This window comes from Urtica dioica, chromosome 11 (genome assembly GCF_054948205.1).
Source record: "Urtica dioica subsp. dioica isolate 48M chromosome 11, U.dioica_male_clone48M_v1_H2, whole genome shotgun sequence".
In the NCBI taxonomy this organism is placed as follows: Eukaryota; Viridiplantae; Streptophyta; class Magnoliopsida; order Rosales; family Urticaceae; genus Urtica; species Urtica dioica.
In genome coordinates this window covers 23,337,498-23,353,401 of record NC_142766.1, presented here as the reverse complement: position 1 = coordinate 23,353,401, position 15,904 = coordinate 23,337,498, and the positions used below count along the sequence as shown (strand labels likewise).

General features: G+C 35.6%; 3 protein-coding genes across 20 annotated transcripts; all 3 read left to right on the top strand.

Moving 5' to 3' along the window:
• The first annotated feature begins 112 nt into the window (after positions 1–112).
• LOC149382645 (octanoyltransferase) lies at positions 113–15,827 on the top strand. Of its 17 annotated transcripts, none has more exons than XR_016302017.1 (6): positions 117–277; positions 389–448; positions 511–583; positions 681–721; positions 7,363–8,076; positions 8,170–8,454. XR_016302017.1 is itself a non-coding variant. In XM_089630078.1 (6 exons), the coding sequence occupies exons 1-6, from the start codon at positions 212–214 to the stop codon at positions 15,666–15,668; spliced, it is 369 nt and encodes a 122-aa protein (XP_089486204.1). In that variant the 5' UTR covers positions 118–211; the 3' UTR covers positions 15,669–15,827. The 17 variants fall into 17 exon arrangements, 10 of the variants coding, with proteins under 10 accessions (XP_089486197.1, XP_089486206.1, XP_089486199.1 ...); XR_016302016.1 differs by having other exon boundaries at positions 7,363–8,095; XR_016302015.1 differs by having other exon boundaries at positions 7,363–7,744; positions 7,847–8,452.
• LOC149382647 (F-box/LRR-repeat protein At3g03360-like) lies at positions 3,621–6,202 on the top strand. Of its 2 annotated transcripts, none has more exons than XM_089630067.1 (6): positions 3,621–3,790; positions 4,206–4,283; positions 4,386–4,427; positions 4,558–5,472; positions 5,559–5,696; positions 5,785–6,202. In XM_089630067.1, the coding sequence occupies exons 2-6, from the start codon at positions 4,206–4,208 to the stop codon at positions 6,043–6,045; spliced, it is 1,434 nt and encodes a 477-aa protein (XP_089486193.1). In that variant the 5' UTR covers positions 3,621–3,790; the 3' UTR covers positions 6,046–6,202. The 2 variants fall into 2 exon arrangements, with proteins under 2 accessions (XP_089486193.1, XP_089486192.1); XM_089630066.1 differs by having other exon boundaries at positions 4,198–4,283.
• On the top strand, positions 10,503–13,156 carry LOC149382646 (F-box/LRR-repeat protein At3g03360-like). The gene is made up of 6 exons (XM_089601151.1): positions 10,503–10,670; positions 11,080–11,165; positions 11,268–11,309; positions 11,451–12,365; positions 12,452–12,589; positions 12,676–13,156. The coding sequence occupies exons 2-6, from the start codon at positions 11,088–11,090 to the stop codon at positions 12,940–12,942; spliced, it is 1,440 nt and encodes a 479-aa protein (XP_089457277.1). The 5' UTR covers positions 10,503–10,670; positions 11,080–11,087; the 3' UTR covers positions 12,943–13,156.
• Positions 15,828–15,904: the final 77 nt, after the last annotated feature.

The following is a 15,904-nucleotide window of genomic DNA, read 5'->3' as shown; positions in this document are numbered from 1 at the left end:
CGGCCGATCAGATTCTTTCACCTTAAAGGGCCTACTTTTGGTTGGTTGTCCTTAACTTTATGGGCTTTTAAATATTTAGAAGCCTTGGCCCAATAAAAAACGGCCCAACTGATAATGAAAGTGTGGAAGACTGGGGATCAGGAAGAAAGAAGAAACCAAGAAAGTTGCGAGCAAGAGAATCGTTAGAGAGGAAGAAGAAGAGAGAGAGGCAATGGACGAGGTTGAATTCAAACGCCTTCTTGATCTCTTCCCAGTCGTCAGATCACGAGACTTCATTGTAATCGTCTCACAAGCTCTTTGCTGCTTTATTAGCCCTCAATTTTATTTTTCTCGGAACTGTTTGGATTTTGGTTTCATTTTCATTAGAATCAATGGATGTTTGTTTTAGTTTCAGCCGGTAACGGAATCATCGAGACAGTCAAGTTCCAGAGCTTCGCCGAGTGTTGAGGTACTGTGCGAATTCTCTTGCGAGTTGTTCAATTTTGATCTCACATTTTAAGGCCGTGACAGCTAAACGAATGGCATGATGCGTGGGACAAGGGAGATGAAAAGCGAATCGCGGTCCAAGGGTTTGATCAACGCGGTACGAGTTTTGATCGTTTCATATTGAAAAGAGTTAGTTTCATTGCTATTGTGATGGTTTATTTATAGCTTCTGTGTTGTTGGTGTTGAACTAGCAGACGCGTTTTGGAAGAAGCTAAAGTCAGCTGCTGAGAGAAAGGTATGTTTTTGCTGTTTATGATGAACAATTTCAAATTCTGGGTGTTAGTATTGCCTTTTATGTTCTATGAAACTGTGAGCCAATTCTTTCAGAATAATTGCGATATAACTACTTACAATCGGTTGTGTATAGAATTTTTTTAGTTGTTGAAGATCTTGTGTTTCCAGAATTGAGATGCTTGAAAGAAAATAGGACAAAAAAAAAATACAGATATTCAATGGCCTGTCTATTAACTGTCCATACAATTAGCGTAAAAATTTCATTTATTTCGAACTCGGTGTTAGAAATATCTGAGTATCATCGGGCTCCATTGTAGCCCCATGAAATATAGTGTATAATTAAAAACATGAAATAAAATACAATAAACAAAAACACAATTAAAAGAGTTCAGAGAAGGAGAAGAGAAGAAAATAGTTGAAGAGGAAAAACAAGCTCTAAAACCCTCCAACAAGCAAAACAAAATTAAAAAGAATGAAAAGGCGTGTTTTTTGGTGCCTAATTGTGTCAAGGTTTAGGATAAGTGATAAAACCATAAACAATAAGAAAAATTTACAAAAATGATACACTTTTATGATAAAACGAGGCGTTCCTAAAATAAGAATGAAAGAGAACTATTTTTTTTATTATCAAAATGCCATAAAGCTGATGTTATATTCCCATCAAAATATACAATTTTGATTTTTTTTTTAGAACAAATGATACGTTTGTCTCAAGAACTACATTATTTATAATAACTTGTCTCTTGTAATATAAAAACTCGATTTTTACTTCTCAATGTCATGTTTTGTGTCATTATAGTCAGCTCGTTTATTGTGATATCAAAATGTCAGAGAAGTAGTCACTTTTTTTTTTTTTTTTTTTTTTTTTTTTTTTTTTTTTCACGTGAGACTCAAATAAAAGTTATTTGGGTAAAGTATTATAATATTAATTTTAAAAACAGATTTAAGTTATAAATATAAATCCTTCTTCTTCTATAGGAACCTGCAAATCTCTCTATCTCTCTCTCCTGTAAAAAATAAACCATAAAAAAATGCTGACAACTTTGAATATTATTGATTATGGATGTAATTTGTCAAACGAGAAAACCCTAATGCTTCATCTCTGAATTTTGAACAAGAAGAAGGATTCAAGGCCATCGTCCATGGCGGCTTCCATGGTCGTTTCGAGCTCTTCGTTGGCTTCCTTGAGCTCCGTCACGGTTTCGTCGGCCTTTGGAGAAGGTTCAGCTCTGTCACCGCCACAATTCGTAGGCCTCCACCTTGAAGAGCCTCATTAGGTCTTCGATGGCCGACTTATCGAAGTTCTTGTCGCTCAAGGCTTGGTCTAAACGGAAAGAGAACTAGGAGACCAGAGACTCCATTCTGGTTCTCACTGGTGTTTTCTTTGTGAATCTGAGTGTGTGGAGTGAGAATCGTGTAAAAAATGGACGCCGTGGCGGTCGAGAAGGGGAATAGCGTGGCGATGTGTTAAAGTATCATGGGGTTCCATCTCAAAACCAATTGGTAATGAGAGGAGTAACCCATGACCTTTATAAACTCTTGTTAGTTCCCATTTACTTTAACACGATGGAAGTCTCCGCCGTTGGCTGAGTGGTCCTCTTGCAGGAGCTCATTGCTCTTCAATCGTTGACACGGACTCATCTTCTCGTTGGAGAGCTCGAAGGCATCGCCGTAGCTTGAAGGACAAAGAGACCAGGGAGACCTAGGTCTCTCATGAGTGAAGGACTCTAGTAAGTTGAAAGAAAACGAAATCATAAAGCTCTGATGTTAAATTCCCATCAAAATACTCACATGGGACTTCGTACCGTTGCCGTTGGGAGACTTTCAACTTACCGGTCAACAACAGCCTCTCTGGTTTGATGCTTGAATTGTGAGTTTTGTGAAGGTTATTATATGTTTTCATCGAGGAATATATTATTATGTGATAGATTTTTTGGCGGCGAAGGAATCCGAATTCGAGAAGACGGAAATCATTGCGAGTCTTGGTGAGGGCAATTCTCGGAGAAGAGCGGGTCCGACACGGCGGGGATTTCAGCCATTGTTGCTCTCTGATGATGAAGAAGACGAAGGACAAAAACAAATTTGTATATAAAATTAAGTATATCAAAGAGTAGATATTAAATAAAGTAAAAAAGTGAAAAAAAATATCATTTTTTATTCTCAATTTAACGATTGAAACGCACAACGGTATTAAAACGTAATATTAAATTTTTTTGTCGCCGAAAAAAAATTGTACTATATAAATGTATAAAATCGAAAAATTGAAATATTTATACCGCCAATAACCATTTTCTCTTTATTTTTGTAAGTATTTTGATAATTATTCTAAGGTTATTGACATAAATATAAAATAGGTACACATTATTATAATTTAATAATAGTAAAATATTAATTTGATATAAAAATATCACATTCATCAAAATTACACTCATAGACTTATGCGATAATTTAATAAAAATGTTCTATAGGTGCATAGATATCGACAAATAAATTTGATCGATGATTAATTTATACATGTGTTGTTAAATCAATAATCACATATAGACTTTAAAGTGTAAGTTAATTTTCGTGAGGGCATTTTATGTCCATGTTTTTAATGAAACTATAAATAGTTAATAAAAACTTAAAACGAAAATGTAAACAATAATAAAAAAAAAAGTCTTATAAAACTGAAAGTACAATAAAAAAAAAGTATATAAACGAGATGTTTCCTAAAAAGTGAAGGATTCTAAAAGAAAAAACTTTTGAAAGGAGGTAGTTCAAATTTTGAACATAATAGTATATTTTGAAAGAAAACGAAATCAGAAAGCTGATGTTATATTATATTCCCATCAAAATAGCCTATTCTAATTTCTAATATGTTTATTTTTACGTTTTTATTCACATAAAACCCAGGGGTAACTATGTCAATTCAAATTAAGCTTCGTAGGAAATCAAAATCCGACTTTGAGAACATCCAAGGAGTCATAGTTCGAACTTCTAAGTACAAGTTTCGTTCACATCTACAGTACAGACCATCCCAATTACTCATATCGTCGCCGGTCAGTTTTTTTCGCCGTCAGTGTTTCCGGTGAGTTGACTTGACTCATCTCGTCCGGTTTTGGTATCGAATCTGTTTAATTGTATGACGATTATATATATACCTTCATCTCAATTTGGCTTTTATCATGAACAATTAAATAAGGTATATATATATATATGTACACATGTATGTTAATTCAGCCCCCACAAATAATCGTACATGTATTTGTGTTCCAAGTTTTTCTTTGCTAATACTCGGGCTTTATTGGAGTGACTTAGTCGTTTCATGTCAAAACGACACTCACTCTACACAATGTCGTTTCTCTTTATGCGTTTCTTGTATTTCTCCTTTTCCCTCTCACTCAGCTGAGTATATAAACTCAGTTACTTGTACGTTCAATTCATTCAATGAAACAGTTCTCATTCTATTGAGCCAAACACTATTTCTTTTAATAGGCTTGCAGATGGTGGCTTCGAAGAGCAAAGGTATGGGGAGATTTCGAAAAAGTTGTTTGGGGACGAGACTGACATCTTTATTGCGGGTGAGTATTACAGATTATCACTCACTTAATTTGCATTAGTCTCATCTACTTTGCTTCAATTTGTTGTCATTGACTTATTTTTATCATATCCCAAACTTGAAGTATTGGCAGAAGAGAACTCGGAGAACTCTTGTGGCTACCAAGGTAAATCAGAATTATATTATATTATATCATTATCTATGTTGCTCATGATATATCTTTCAGATAACGTATTAGTTCTAATCTTTTATCTAGCGCATTTTGACATTTTGTAATTTTTTTTATGGGGTTAAAGAATGTCAATGAAAGCAAGGAGGATTTGTTCACTAGATTGACAGACGATCTTCTATGTGAAATTATATCGCGATTGAATTCAAGAGATGCAATAAGAACCGGCATTTTGTCGAGAAGGTGGAGAAATTTGTGGCAGGAAGCAAGTTTGAAACACATTTATTTTGAGGCTGGGTGTATGCCGAAACGTAAGGCACGTTATTTGGTGAGACAATTCATGGCATTTTTAGCAAGTCGTAGCGGTACCGTGGTTGAATCCATGGAAATAAAATGTTTATTATTAGGTAATTTCCGACATGATACTATTCGAGATTGTATTCGATTTGCGATCAAGACTAAAGTTCAAAGGATGGATCTGAACTTTTCGCTGGGAATTCCTGAAAATGTGTTTCATATCTGTCCGTTATCATTTTACCGTGGAGAAGAACCAGCTTCCGTAAAACACTTGTCGATGAGCTCTTTCGTAATTGCGCACTATTTAGGTGCTCATGGTAATTTCAAGTCACTTTTATCATTGACTTTGAAACATGCTCTTGTATCGGGATTTCAATTGCGTGGTCTCTTATTGAATTGTGTATCGCTTGAATCACTACGCATTGAAGAGTGCTTTGGTTTAGAACGCTTTTTAGATTTGAATTGTGGTCTTGAGCAGCGTCCTTTCGCTGAACCCCTTCGACTGAAGCACTTGAGCATCACTAATTGTGTGGACATGAAAATGGTGGATGTTAGTGAAGCAAAATCTCTCGTATCGTTGAACTACGTGGGAAACGTATTAGATGAGCTTCATTGTGGAAGCAATGTAGTGACAGTGAAGAGAGTTTCGTTACATGTTTCCAAATACGACCCAAAGCACCTTGACAGCCTCGCAAATGGCTTCCCTCACTTGGAAACCTTGTCGTTGCACCAACCGTTTATCCATGTAAGTTCCGTTACGTTTCTTCCTTCTTTTTTTATCTAGTTATTTGTTGTTTTAGTCATTGGTTCTTTTTTGCTGATGAAAACTAGGGGAGCGAAAGCTTGCCGACATTCTCCGCTATTAAGAATTTCGAGCTCGTGTTAGTTCAAAAACACCCCGAGGACTTATGGCCACAAGTCTCAAATATTTTGAAGGCATCTCCGAGCCTGAACAAACTCGAGTTACATGTAAGTAAATATTTGGTGACTCTTTATGTTATTCTACGATGTTGCATCCTTTGATGACTAGTTGATCGTATTATATATGTGTTTCTAGTTTCCTATGCTTCAAGGGAAGAATCGTCCGATAAACGAGGTAGCGTTTTCGGAGGACCATCAACACGTTAATCTCAAGGAAGTCGTGTTCTATAATTATCGCGGACAAGCAAGAGAAGTTGAGCTTCTAAAGCAAATTGTCAACTGTGCTAAATCTATCGAGAAGATAGATGTTCATCAGCAGCCAAACCAAAAACATATATATCCATTTAACAAGCTAGCACAAACACTCCCGCCCACTATGAAACTGCGATTCCTTTGACTTCATAAATTATAGGGTTCCTCTAAGATGCTGGTTGAGCCATTAATTTATTTGGACTGTTTATTTATTTTTTATTTTTATTTTATAGCCATTTAGGAAGTTGAGATTTAGATCGAGGTTTGTATTTCGTTTTGGTGTCAATACTTATCGTCTGATGTGAGAAACTTTTATTTATTTATTATTAATTATAGTAGAAAAATCTAATCCAGTCTCAGTCTGTTAGATTCGTTATGTGTCTGTTAAAGTTTCACTCTGGAATTGCGTGGGTTAATTAAAAAAAAAAAACTCATTTCAAAACTGTCTTGTTCAAGAAAACTATTGCAGATAGAGGTGATTTAAAAACAAATAACAAAACAAAAACAAATCAAAACATAACTTACATAGAGGGCTAAGCACGATTATTTACTCTCTCTCAAAAAGTATATAATCCTATACGGAAATTCAATGAGAACATGAAAAATTGCACGGCTAACAATCAAGCAAACACGAATGGAAACTAGAAAATATATAAAACTAGAGAATCATCGGGCTCCATTGTAGCCCCATGAAATATAGTGTATAATTAAAAACATGAAATAAAATACAATAAACAAAAACACAATTAAAAGAGGTCAGAGAAGGAGAAGAGAAGAAAATAGTTGAAGAGGAAAAACAAGCTCTAAAACCCTCCAACAAGCAAAACAAAATTAAAAATAATGGAAAGACGTGTTTTTTGGTGCCTAATTGTGTCAAGGTTTAGGATAAGTGATAAAACCATAAACAATAAGAAAAATTTACAAAAATGATACACTTTTATGATAAAACGAGGCGTTCCTAAAATAAGAATGAAAGAGAACTATTTTTTTTATTATCAAAATGCCATAAAGCTGATGTTATATTCCCATCAAAATATACAATTTTGATTTTTTTTAGAACAAATGATACGTTTGTCTCAAGAACTACATTATTTGTAATAACTTGTCTCTCATAATATAAAAACTCGATTTTTACTTCTCAATGTCATGTTTTGTGTCATTATAGTCATTTCGTTTATTGTGATATCAAAATGTCAGTGAAGTAATCACGTTTTTTTTTTCACGTGAGACTCAAATAAAAGTTATTTGGGTAAAGTATTATAATATTAATTTTAAAAACAGATTTAAGTTATAAATATAAATCCTTCTTCTTCTATACGAACCTGCAAATCTCTCTATCTCTCTCTCCTGTAAAAAAATAAACCATAAAAAAATGCTGACAACTTTGAATATTATTGATTATGGATGTAATTTGTCAAACGAGAAAACCCTAATGCTTCATCTCTGAATTTTGAACAAGAAGAAGGATTCAAGGCCATCGTCCATGGCGGCTTCCATGGTCGATTCGAGCTCTTCGTCGGCTTCCTTGAGCTCCGTCACGGTTTCGTCGGCCTTTGGAGAAGGTTCAGCTCCGTCGCCGCCACAATTCATAGGCCTCCACCTTGAAGAGCCTCATTAGGTCTTCGATGGCCGACTTATCGAAGTTCTTGTCGCTCAAGGCTTGGTCTAAACGGAAAGAGAACTAGGAGACCAAAGACTCCATTCTGGTTCTCACTGGTGTTTTCTTTGTGGATCTGAGTGTGTGGAGTGAGAATCGTGTAAAAAATGGACGCCGTGGCGGTCGAAAAGGGGAATAGCGTGGCGATGTGTTAAAGTATCATGGGGTTCCATCTCAAAACCAATTGGTAATGAGAGGAGTAACCCATGACCTTTATAAACTCTTGTTAGTTCCCATTTACTTTAACACGATGGAAGTCTCCGCCGTTGGCTGAGTGGTCCTCTTGCAGGAGCTCATTGCTCTTCAATCGTTGACACGGACTCATCTTCTCGCTGGAGAGCTCGAAGGCATCGCCGTAGCTTGAAGGACAAAGAGACCAGGGAGACCTAGGTCTCTCATGAGTGAAGGACTCTAGTAAGTTGAAAGAAAACGAAATCATAAAGCTCTGATGTTAAATTCCCATCAAAATACTCACATGGGACTTCGTACCGTTGCCGTTGGGAGACTTTCAACTTACCGGTCAACAACAGCCTCTCTGGTTTGATGCTTGAATTGTGAGTTTTGTGAAGGTTATTATATGTTTTCATCGAGGAATATATTGTTATGTGATAGATTTTTTGGCGGCGAAGGAATCCGAATTCGAGAAGACGGAAATCGTTGTGAGTCTTGGTGAGGGCAATTCTCGGAGAAGAGCGGGTCCGACACGGCGGGGATTTCAGCCATTGTTGCTCTCTGATGATGAAGAAGACGAAGGACAAAAACAAATTTGTATATAAAATTAAGTATATCAAAGAGTAGATATTAAATAAAGTAAAAAAGTGAAAAAAAATATCATTTTTTATTCTCAATTTAACGATTGAAACGCACAATGGTATTAAAACGTAATATTAAATTTTTTTGTCACCGAAAAAAAATTGTACTATATAAATGTATAAAATCGAAAAATTGAAATATTTATACCGCCAATAACCATTTTCTCTTTATTTTTGTAAGTATTTTGATAATTATTCTAAGGTTATTGACATAAATATAAAATAGGTACACATTATTATAATTTAATAATAGTAAAATATTAATTTGATATAAAAATATCACATTCATCAAAATTACACTCATAGACTTATGCGATAATTTAATAAAAATGTTCTATAGGTGCATAGATATCAACAAATAAATTTGATCGATGATTAATTTATACATGTGTTCTTAAATCAATAATCACATATAGACTTTAAAGTGTAAGTTAATTTTCGTGAGAGCATTTTATGTCCATGTTTTTAATGAAACTATAAATAGTTAATAAAAACTTAAAACGAAAATGTAAACAATAATAAATAAAAAAAGTCTAATAAAACTGAAAGTACAATAAAAAAAAAGTATATAAACGAGATGTTTCCTAAAAAGTGAAGGATTCTAAAAGAAAAAACTTTTGAAAGGAGGTAGTTCAAATTTTGAACATAATAGTATATTTTGAAAGAAAACGAAATCAGAAAGCTGATGTTATATTATAGGGTAATTAAGCTAAGTAGCCTCCTAAAAATAGCCAATTTATTTTTAGCCAACGTTCTTTAAATAAGTGGTAAATAGTCCGGATGATTTATTAACAGCCAAAATTTGACTAGACTACCCTTTTCTTTTTCCCGCCCAGTTTCGTTATTAATCAGCTCAAATATTTCGTTATTAATGCTCGCGAAAATCTAGGAAGTAATTAAAACCGTGTAGATGCGTTCACACACAACCGCCCACATTAATTTCCCTAATAAAAAAGAAGAAGAACCCCAAACGATAATATCCTCTCACGAATCTGTTGGAGCGATTTCTGCAGACCTCGAAGACGAGTCCATCGCAGATGGAGGCTGGTGCTCGAGCCGCGCCTGAGAAGGAGATCCTCGACCGGGTCAAGCTGGAGTGGCTGGCGAGCGAGCGAGGATGAGGCGCGCGACAACTTAGGGCGTGACCTAGGTTCTAGGTCGGGATTTCGCGGCGACCTAGGGCACGGCGGCGGAGGAGCGTGGCGACTTGGAGGCCCGCCGGCCGGAGGAGATCCAAGGCGTGGAGTCTTGAAGAAGTCTCCAGCCCGAGTCCATCGACTATCCGATCTTTGCCGCGATCTCGTTGAGGCCGTGCGATCTAAGCAGTGACGATCTTCTTCTCTGGCGCCGAAAGGATAATCGACAATTGGAGGACGGTCATGTTTGAGCATAAAGCCGATTTTGGAGATTCACGCCGCCATTTTGATGGCGGTCAAGTCACCATCGCTGCCGGTGACCTCCGAGGTCCGCGTAGGAAGAGACAGACATATGATTAAATAAGAAGAACAGTTTTTTTTTTTTTGGTTGCTGTTCATAGAAAACATATTTACAGTATATTCGTGTAAATAAGAAGCATATTTACAGTATATTCATTGTAAATACAAAGCATATTTACATTATATTTATTGTAAATAAGAAGCCTATTTACAGTATATTTGAACTGGAAAAAAAATTCTGGAAATATTTTGAGCACGAAAATTCTGGAAATTATGAATATATGGAAGACAAAATAATATCAATAAATGAAGAATATATTTACAGAGTTTAACCACGAAAATAGATACTAATTACCTAAAGTCAACGCTAGAAACTTCCAAAAACATAACAATAAATGGGCTATTAATTTTCAAAATCTGCAGGAAATTTCAAATTTCAAATTTGAAAAGTTCCCTATTCGGTTTCTGCGAGTTAAATAAGGACAAAAGTGTAAACCTAATTTAATTAATAAGCTGCCACGTAAGCAATATGGCTATTTACAGAATATTAACGAAAGGTTGGCCGATTTTAAATTGCTACACATTCCGTGGCTTAAGCAGCCAATTTTTTGTATATTATATTCCCATCAAAATTGCCTATTCTAATTTCTAATATGTTTATTTTTACGTTTTTATTCACATAAAACCCAGGGGTAACTATGTCAATTCAAATTAAGCTTCGTAGGAAATCAAAATCCGACTTTGAGAACATCCAAGGAGTCATAGTTCGAACTTCTAAGTACAAGTTTCGTTCACATCTACAGTACAGACCATCCCAATTACTCATATCGTCGCCGGTCAGTTTTTTTCGCCGTCAGTGTTTCCGGTGAGTTGACTTGACTCATCTCGTCCGGTTTTGGTATCGAATCTGTTTAATTGTATGACGATTATATATATACCTTCATCTCAATTTGGCTTTTATCATGAACAATTAAATAAGGTATATATATATATATATGTACACATGTATGTTAATTCAGCCCCCACAAATAATCGTACATGTATTTGTGTTCCAAGTTTTTCTTTGCTAATACTCGGGCTTTATTGGAGTGACTTAGTCGTTTCATGTCAAAACGACACTCACTCTACACAATGTCGTTTCTCTTTATGCGTTTCTTGTATTTCTCCTTTTCCCTCTCACTCAGCTGAGTATATAAACTCAGTTACTTGTACGTTCAATTCATTCAATGAAACAGTTCTCATTCTATTGAGCCAAACACTATTTCTGTTAATAGGCTTGCAGATGGTGGCTTCGAAGAGCAAAGGTATGGGGAGATTTCGAAAAAGTTGTTTGGGGACGAGACTGACATCTTTATTGCGGGTGAGTATTACAGATTATCACTCACTTAATTTGCATTAGTCTCATCTACTTTGCTTCAATTTGTTGTCATTGACTTATTTTTATCATATCGCAAACTTGAAGTATTGGCAGAAGAGAACTCGGAGAACTCTTGGGGCTACCAAGGTAAATCAAAATTATATTATATCATTATCTATGTTGCTCATGATAGATCTTTCAGATAACGTATTAGTTCTAATATTTTATCTAGCGCATTTTGACATGTTGTAATTTTTTTTTTTTTTTTTTTTTTTTATGGGGTTAAAGAATGTCAATGAAAGCAAGGAGGATTTGTTCACTAGATTGACAGACGATCTTCTATGTGAAATTATATCGCGATTGAATTCAAGAGATGCAATAAGAACCGGCATTTTGTCGAGAAGGTGGAGAAATTTGTGGCAGGAAGCAAGTTTGAAACACATTTATTTTGAGGCTGGGTGTATGCCGAAACGTAAGGCACGTTATTTGGTGAGACAATTCATGGCATTTTTAGCAAGTCGTAGCGGTACCGTGGTTGAATCCATGGAAATAAAATGTTTATTATTAGGTAATTTCCGACATGATACTATTCGAGATTGTATTCGATTTGCGATCAAGACTAAAGTTCAAAGGATGGATCTGAACTTTTCGCTGGGAATTCCTGAAAATGTGTTTCATATCTGTCCGTTATCATTTTACCGTGGAGAAGAACCAGCTTCCGTAAAACACTTGTCGATGAGCTCTTTCGTAATTGCGCACTATTTAGGTGCTCATGGTAATTTCAAGTCACTTTTATCATTGACTTTGAAACATGCTCTTGTATCGGGATTTCAATTGCGTGGTCTCTTATTGAATTGTGTATCGCTTGAATCACTACGCATTGAAGAGTGCTTTGGTTTAGAACGCTTTTTAGATTTGAATTGTGGTCTTGAGCAGCGTCCTTTCGCTGAACCCCTTCGACTGAAGCACTTGAGCATCACTAATTGTGTGGACATGAAAATGGTGGATGTTAGTGAAGCAAAATCTCTCGTATCGTTGAACTACGTGGGAAACGTATTAGATGAGCTTCATTGTGGAAGCAATGTAGTGACAGTGAAGAGAGTTTCGTTACATGTTTCCAAATACGACCCAAAGCACCTTGACAGCCTCGCAAATGGCTTCCCTCACTTGGAAACCTTGTCGTTGCACCAACCGTTTATCCATGTAAGTTCCGTTACGTTTCTTCCTTCTTTTTTTATCTAGTTATTTGTTGTTTTAGTCATTGGTTCTTTTTTGCTGATGAAAACTAGGGGAGCGAAAGCTTGCCGACATTCTCCGCTATTAAGAATTTCGAGCTCGTGTTAGTTCAAAAACACCCCGAGGACTTATGGCCACAAGTCTCAAATATTTTGAAGGCATCCCCGAGCCTGAACAAACTCGAGTTACATGTAAGTAAATATTTGGTGACTCTTTATGTTATTCTACAATGTTGCATCCTTTGATGACTAGTTGATCGTATTATATGTGTTTCTAGTTTCCTATGCTTCAAGGGAAGAATCGTCCGATAAACGAGGTAGCGTCTTCGGAGGACCATCAATTGCAACACGTTAATCTCAAGGAAGTTGTGTTCTATAATTATCGCGGACAAGCAAGAGAAGTTGAGCTTCTAAAGCAAATTGTCAACTGTGGTAAATCTATTGAGAAGATAGATGTTCATCAGCAGCCAAACCAAAAACATATATATCCATTCAACAAGCTAGCACAAACACTCCCGCCCACTATGAAACTGCGATTCCTTTGACTTCATAAATTATAGGGTTCCTCTAAGATGCTGGTTGAGCCATTAATTTATTTGGACTGTTTATTTATTTTTTATTTTTATTTTATAGCCATTTAGGAAGTTGAGATTTAGATCGAGGTTTGTATTTCGTTTTGGTGTCAATACTTATCGTCTGATGTGAGAAACTTTTATTTATTTATTATTAATTATAGTAGAAAAATCTAATCCAGTCTCAGTCTGTTAGATTCGTTATGTGTCTGTTAAAGTTTCACTCTGGAATTGCGTGGGTTAATTAAAAAAAAAAACTCATTTCAAAACTGTCTTGTTCAAGAAAACTATTGCAGATAGAGGTGATTTAAAAACAAATAACAAAACAAAAACAAATCAAAACATAACTTACATAGAGGGCTAAGCACGATTATTTACTCTCTCTCAAAAAGTATATAATCCTATATGGAAATTCAATGAGAACATGACAAATTGTACGGCGAACAATCAAGCAAACACGAATGGAAACTAGAAAATATATAAAACTAGAGAATCATCGGGCTCCATTGTAACCCCATGAACATCTAGTGTATAATTAAAAACATGAGATAAAATACAATAAACAAAAACATAATTAAAAGAGTTAAGAGAACGAGAAGAGAAGAAAGTAGTTGAAGAGGAAAAATAAGCTCTAAAACTCTCCAACAAGCAAAACAAAACTAAAAAACGAGTTTTTTAAATTGTGTATTTAGCTAAATCACACAATATTCCCATCAAAACGTAAGGTATTTATATGTCGAGTCGAATAAATTTTGAAAGGAATTTCAAAATCCAACTATAAATAAGTTTTAAGAGAATCTAATATATTAAAAAGAAAATTAGTGGTGTTCGTTAAATACTTTTTATTAAATTTTTTTTTATTGGAGTTATAAGAGCATATCCAATCGAACCCATTTCGCCCCGATAGAATAATATTTTCGGGTAAAGAATGAACAGAATATGATATTGAAGGTTTTGTACATGAGGCCGAGCAATATATGACTGACGAAGATGAGAATAACTCAAATTTATGTTTTCCTATGGTGCAAGTTGGTGAAGAAAGTGGTAAAGTTCAGCTTATGCAATGATAAACACTCAAGGATTACATGGACTTTTGCTCTATTCTTGATGATTTTGCGATCCAAGAGGGATTTGAAATGAGGAAATGAAGTTTGAAAAATCGAGAACAACGGTGCAAGGTGGAAGGATGTGCTTGGAGAGTTCACGCGTCTCTAACCCCGGATAAATTTTCATTTGTGATCAAAATCACCAACGAATCGTATTTGTATAAAGCGTTTAGAAGTAATCACTACCATGTCACCACAACAGTGATTGCGAAGAAGCTTGGCTCAAAGCTCCGTGAGAATCCCAACATTTCAATATACTCAATGAGGTCTACAATGTCAAGCTTTGGAGAGAAAGACACAGAATTTGACCAAAAGCCGAAGAAGATCACAAGAATTTGACTACGGGCTTTTAAATATTTAGAAGCCTCGGCCCAATTAAAAAACGGCCCAACTGACAATAACGAAACTGTGGAGGACTGGGTTGGGGATCAGGAAGAAAGAAGAAACCAAGAAAGTTGCGAGCGAGAGATTCGTTAGAGAGGAAGAAGAAGAGAGAGAGGCAATGGACGAGGTTGAATTCAAACGCCTTCTTGATCTCTTCCCAGTCGTCAGATCACGAGACTTCATTGTAATCGTCTCACAAGCTCTTTGCTGCTTTATTAGCTCTCAATTTTATTTTTCTCGAAACTGTTTGGATTTTGGTTTCATTTTCATCAGAATCAATGCATGTTTGTTTTAGTTTCAGCCGGTAACAGAATCGTCGAGACAGTCAAGTTCCAGAGCTTCGCCGAGTGTTGAGGTACTGTGCGAATTCTCTTGCGAGTTGTTCGATTTTGATCTCACATTTTAAGGCCGTGACAGCTAAACGAATGGCATGATGCGTGGGACAAGGGAGATGAAAAGCGAATCGCGGTCCAAGGGTTTGATCAGCGCGGTACGAGTTTTGATCGTTTCATATTGAAAAGAGTTAGTTTCATTGCTATTGTGGTGGTTTATTTATAGCTTCTGTGTTGTTGGTGTTGAACTAGCAGACGCGTTTTGGAAGAAGCTAAAGTCAGCTGCTGAGAGAAAGGTACGTTTGTGCTGTTTATGATGAACAATTTCAAATTCTGGGTATTAGTATTGCCTTTTATGTTCTATGAAACTGTGAGCCAATTCTTTCAGAATAATTGCGATATAACTACTTACAATCGCTTGTGTATAGAATTTTTTAGTTGTTGAAGATCTTGTGTCCAGAATTCAGATGCTTGAAAGAAAATAGGACCAAAAAATTCAGATATTCAATGGCCTGTCTATTAACTGATGTAGGATTGATTGTAACAATGTCCAAACAATTAGCATAAAAATTTCATTTATTTCGAACTCGGTGTTAGAAATATCTGAGTATCTTTAATAAAAACTAGCTGCTTTGATTTGTGCAGGTGGGAGCTGAAGAAGCAGAAAGATTTTGCAAGACCTTTCAGCACATTCATAACAAACTAGTAAGTGTTATCTTCCTAAAATGATTAGTCTTTTTTTTTTTCCTTCTCAAATTTTGTTTCCGAATATGTAATGATTATGTGATTTTCCTTGGCATATGTAAAGGTTCATGAAGAACTGAGCTCAGACGCCACCAAAAGCCTCTTTAAGCTGTTGAAGATATCAGACAAATAGTTGTTAACTACACTGTTTATTTTTCATTTTATTTGCTGCTTAATATCTGTTTGTGGCTGCCTGTTGTAGTTTTTTTGGGTTGTATTGTGAGTTAAAGCAATGGATTATGAAAGGTTAACTCTAAAAAAAAAGAATAACAAAAATAATTATTCATTTGTACATATGTATTCTTTAACAAGAAGTTCCATCACGCAAATTCGACATGAATACGTCTACGACTGGAATAAGAATTTTGG

Coding starts and splice junctions, on each gene's coding strand:
- LOC149382647 (XM_089630067.1), top strand. CDS start 4,206: ATGGTGGCTTCGAAGAGCAAAGGTATGGGGAGATTTCGAAAAAGTTGT. Junction 5,473..5,558: donor TGCACCAACCGTTTATCCAT/GTAAGTTCCGTT, acceptor GATGAAAACTAG/GGGAGCGAAAGCTTGCCGAC. Junction 5,697..5,784: donor TGAACAAACTCGAGTTACAT/GTAAGTAAATAT, acceptor ATGTGTTTCTAG/TTTCCTATGCTTCAAGGGAA.
- LOC149382646 (XM_089601151.1), top strand. CDS start 11,088: ATGGTGGCTTCGAAGAGCAAAGGTATGGGGAGATTTCGAAAAAGTTGT. Junction 12,366..12,451: donor TGCACCAACCGTTTATCCAT/GTAAGTTCCGTT, acceptor GATGAAAACTAG/GGGAGCGAAAGCTTGCCGAC. Junction 12,590..12,675: donor TGAACAAACTCGAGTTACAT/GTAAGTAAATAT, acceptor ATGTGTTTCTAG/TTTCCTATGCTTCAAGGGAA.
- LOC149382645 (XM_089630070.1), top strand. CDS start 212: ATGGACGAGGTTGAATTCAAACGCCTTCTTGATCTCTTCCCAGTCGTC. Junction 278..388: donor TCAGATCACGAGACTTCATT/GTAATCGTCTCA, acceptor TGTTTGTTTTAG/TTTCAGCCGGTAACGGAATC. Junction 449..510: donor GAGCTTCGCCGAGTGTTGAG/GTACTGTGCGAA, acceptor AGGCCGTGACAG/CTAAACGAATGGCATGATGC.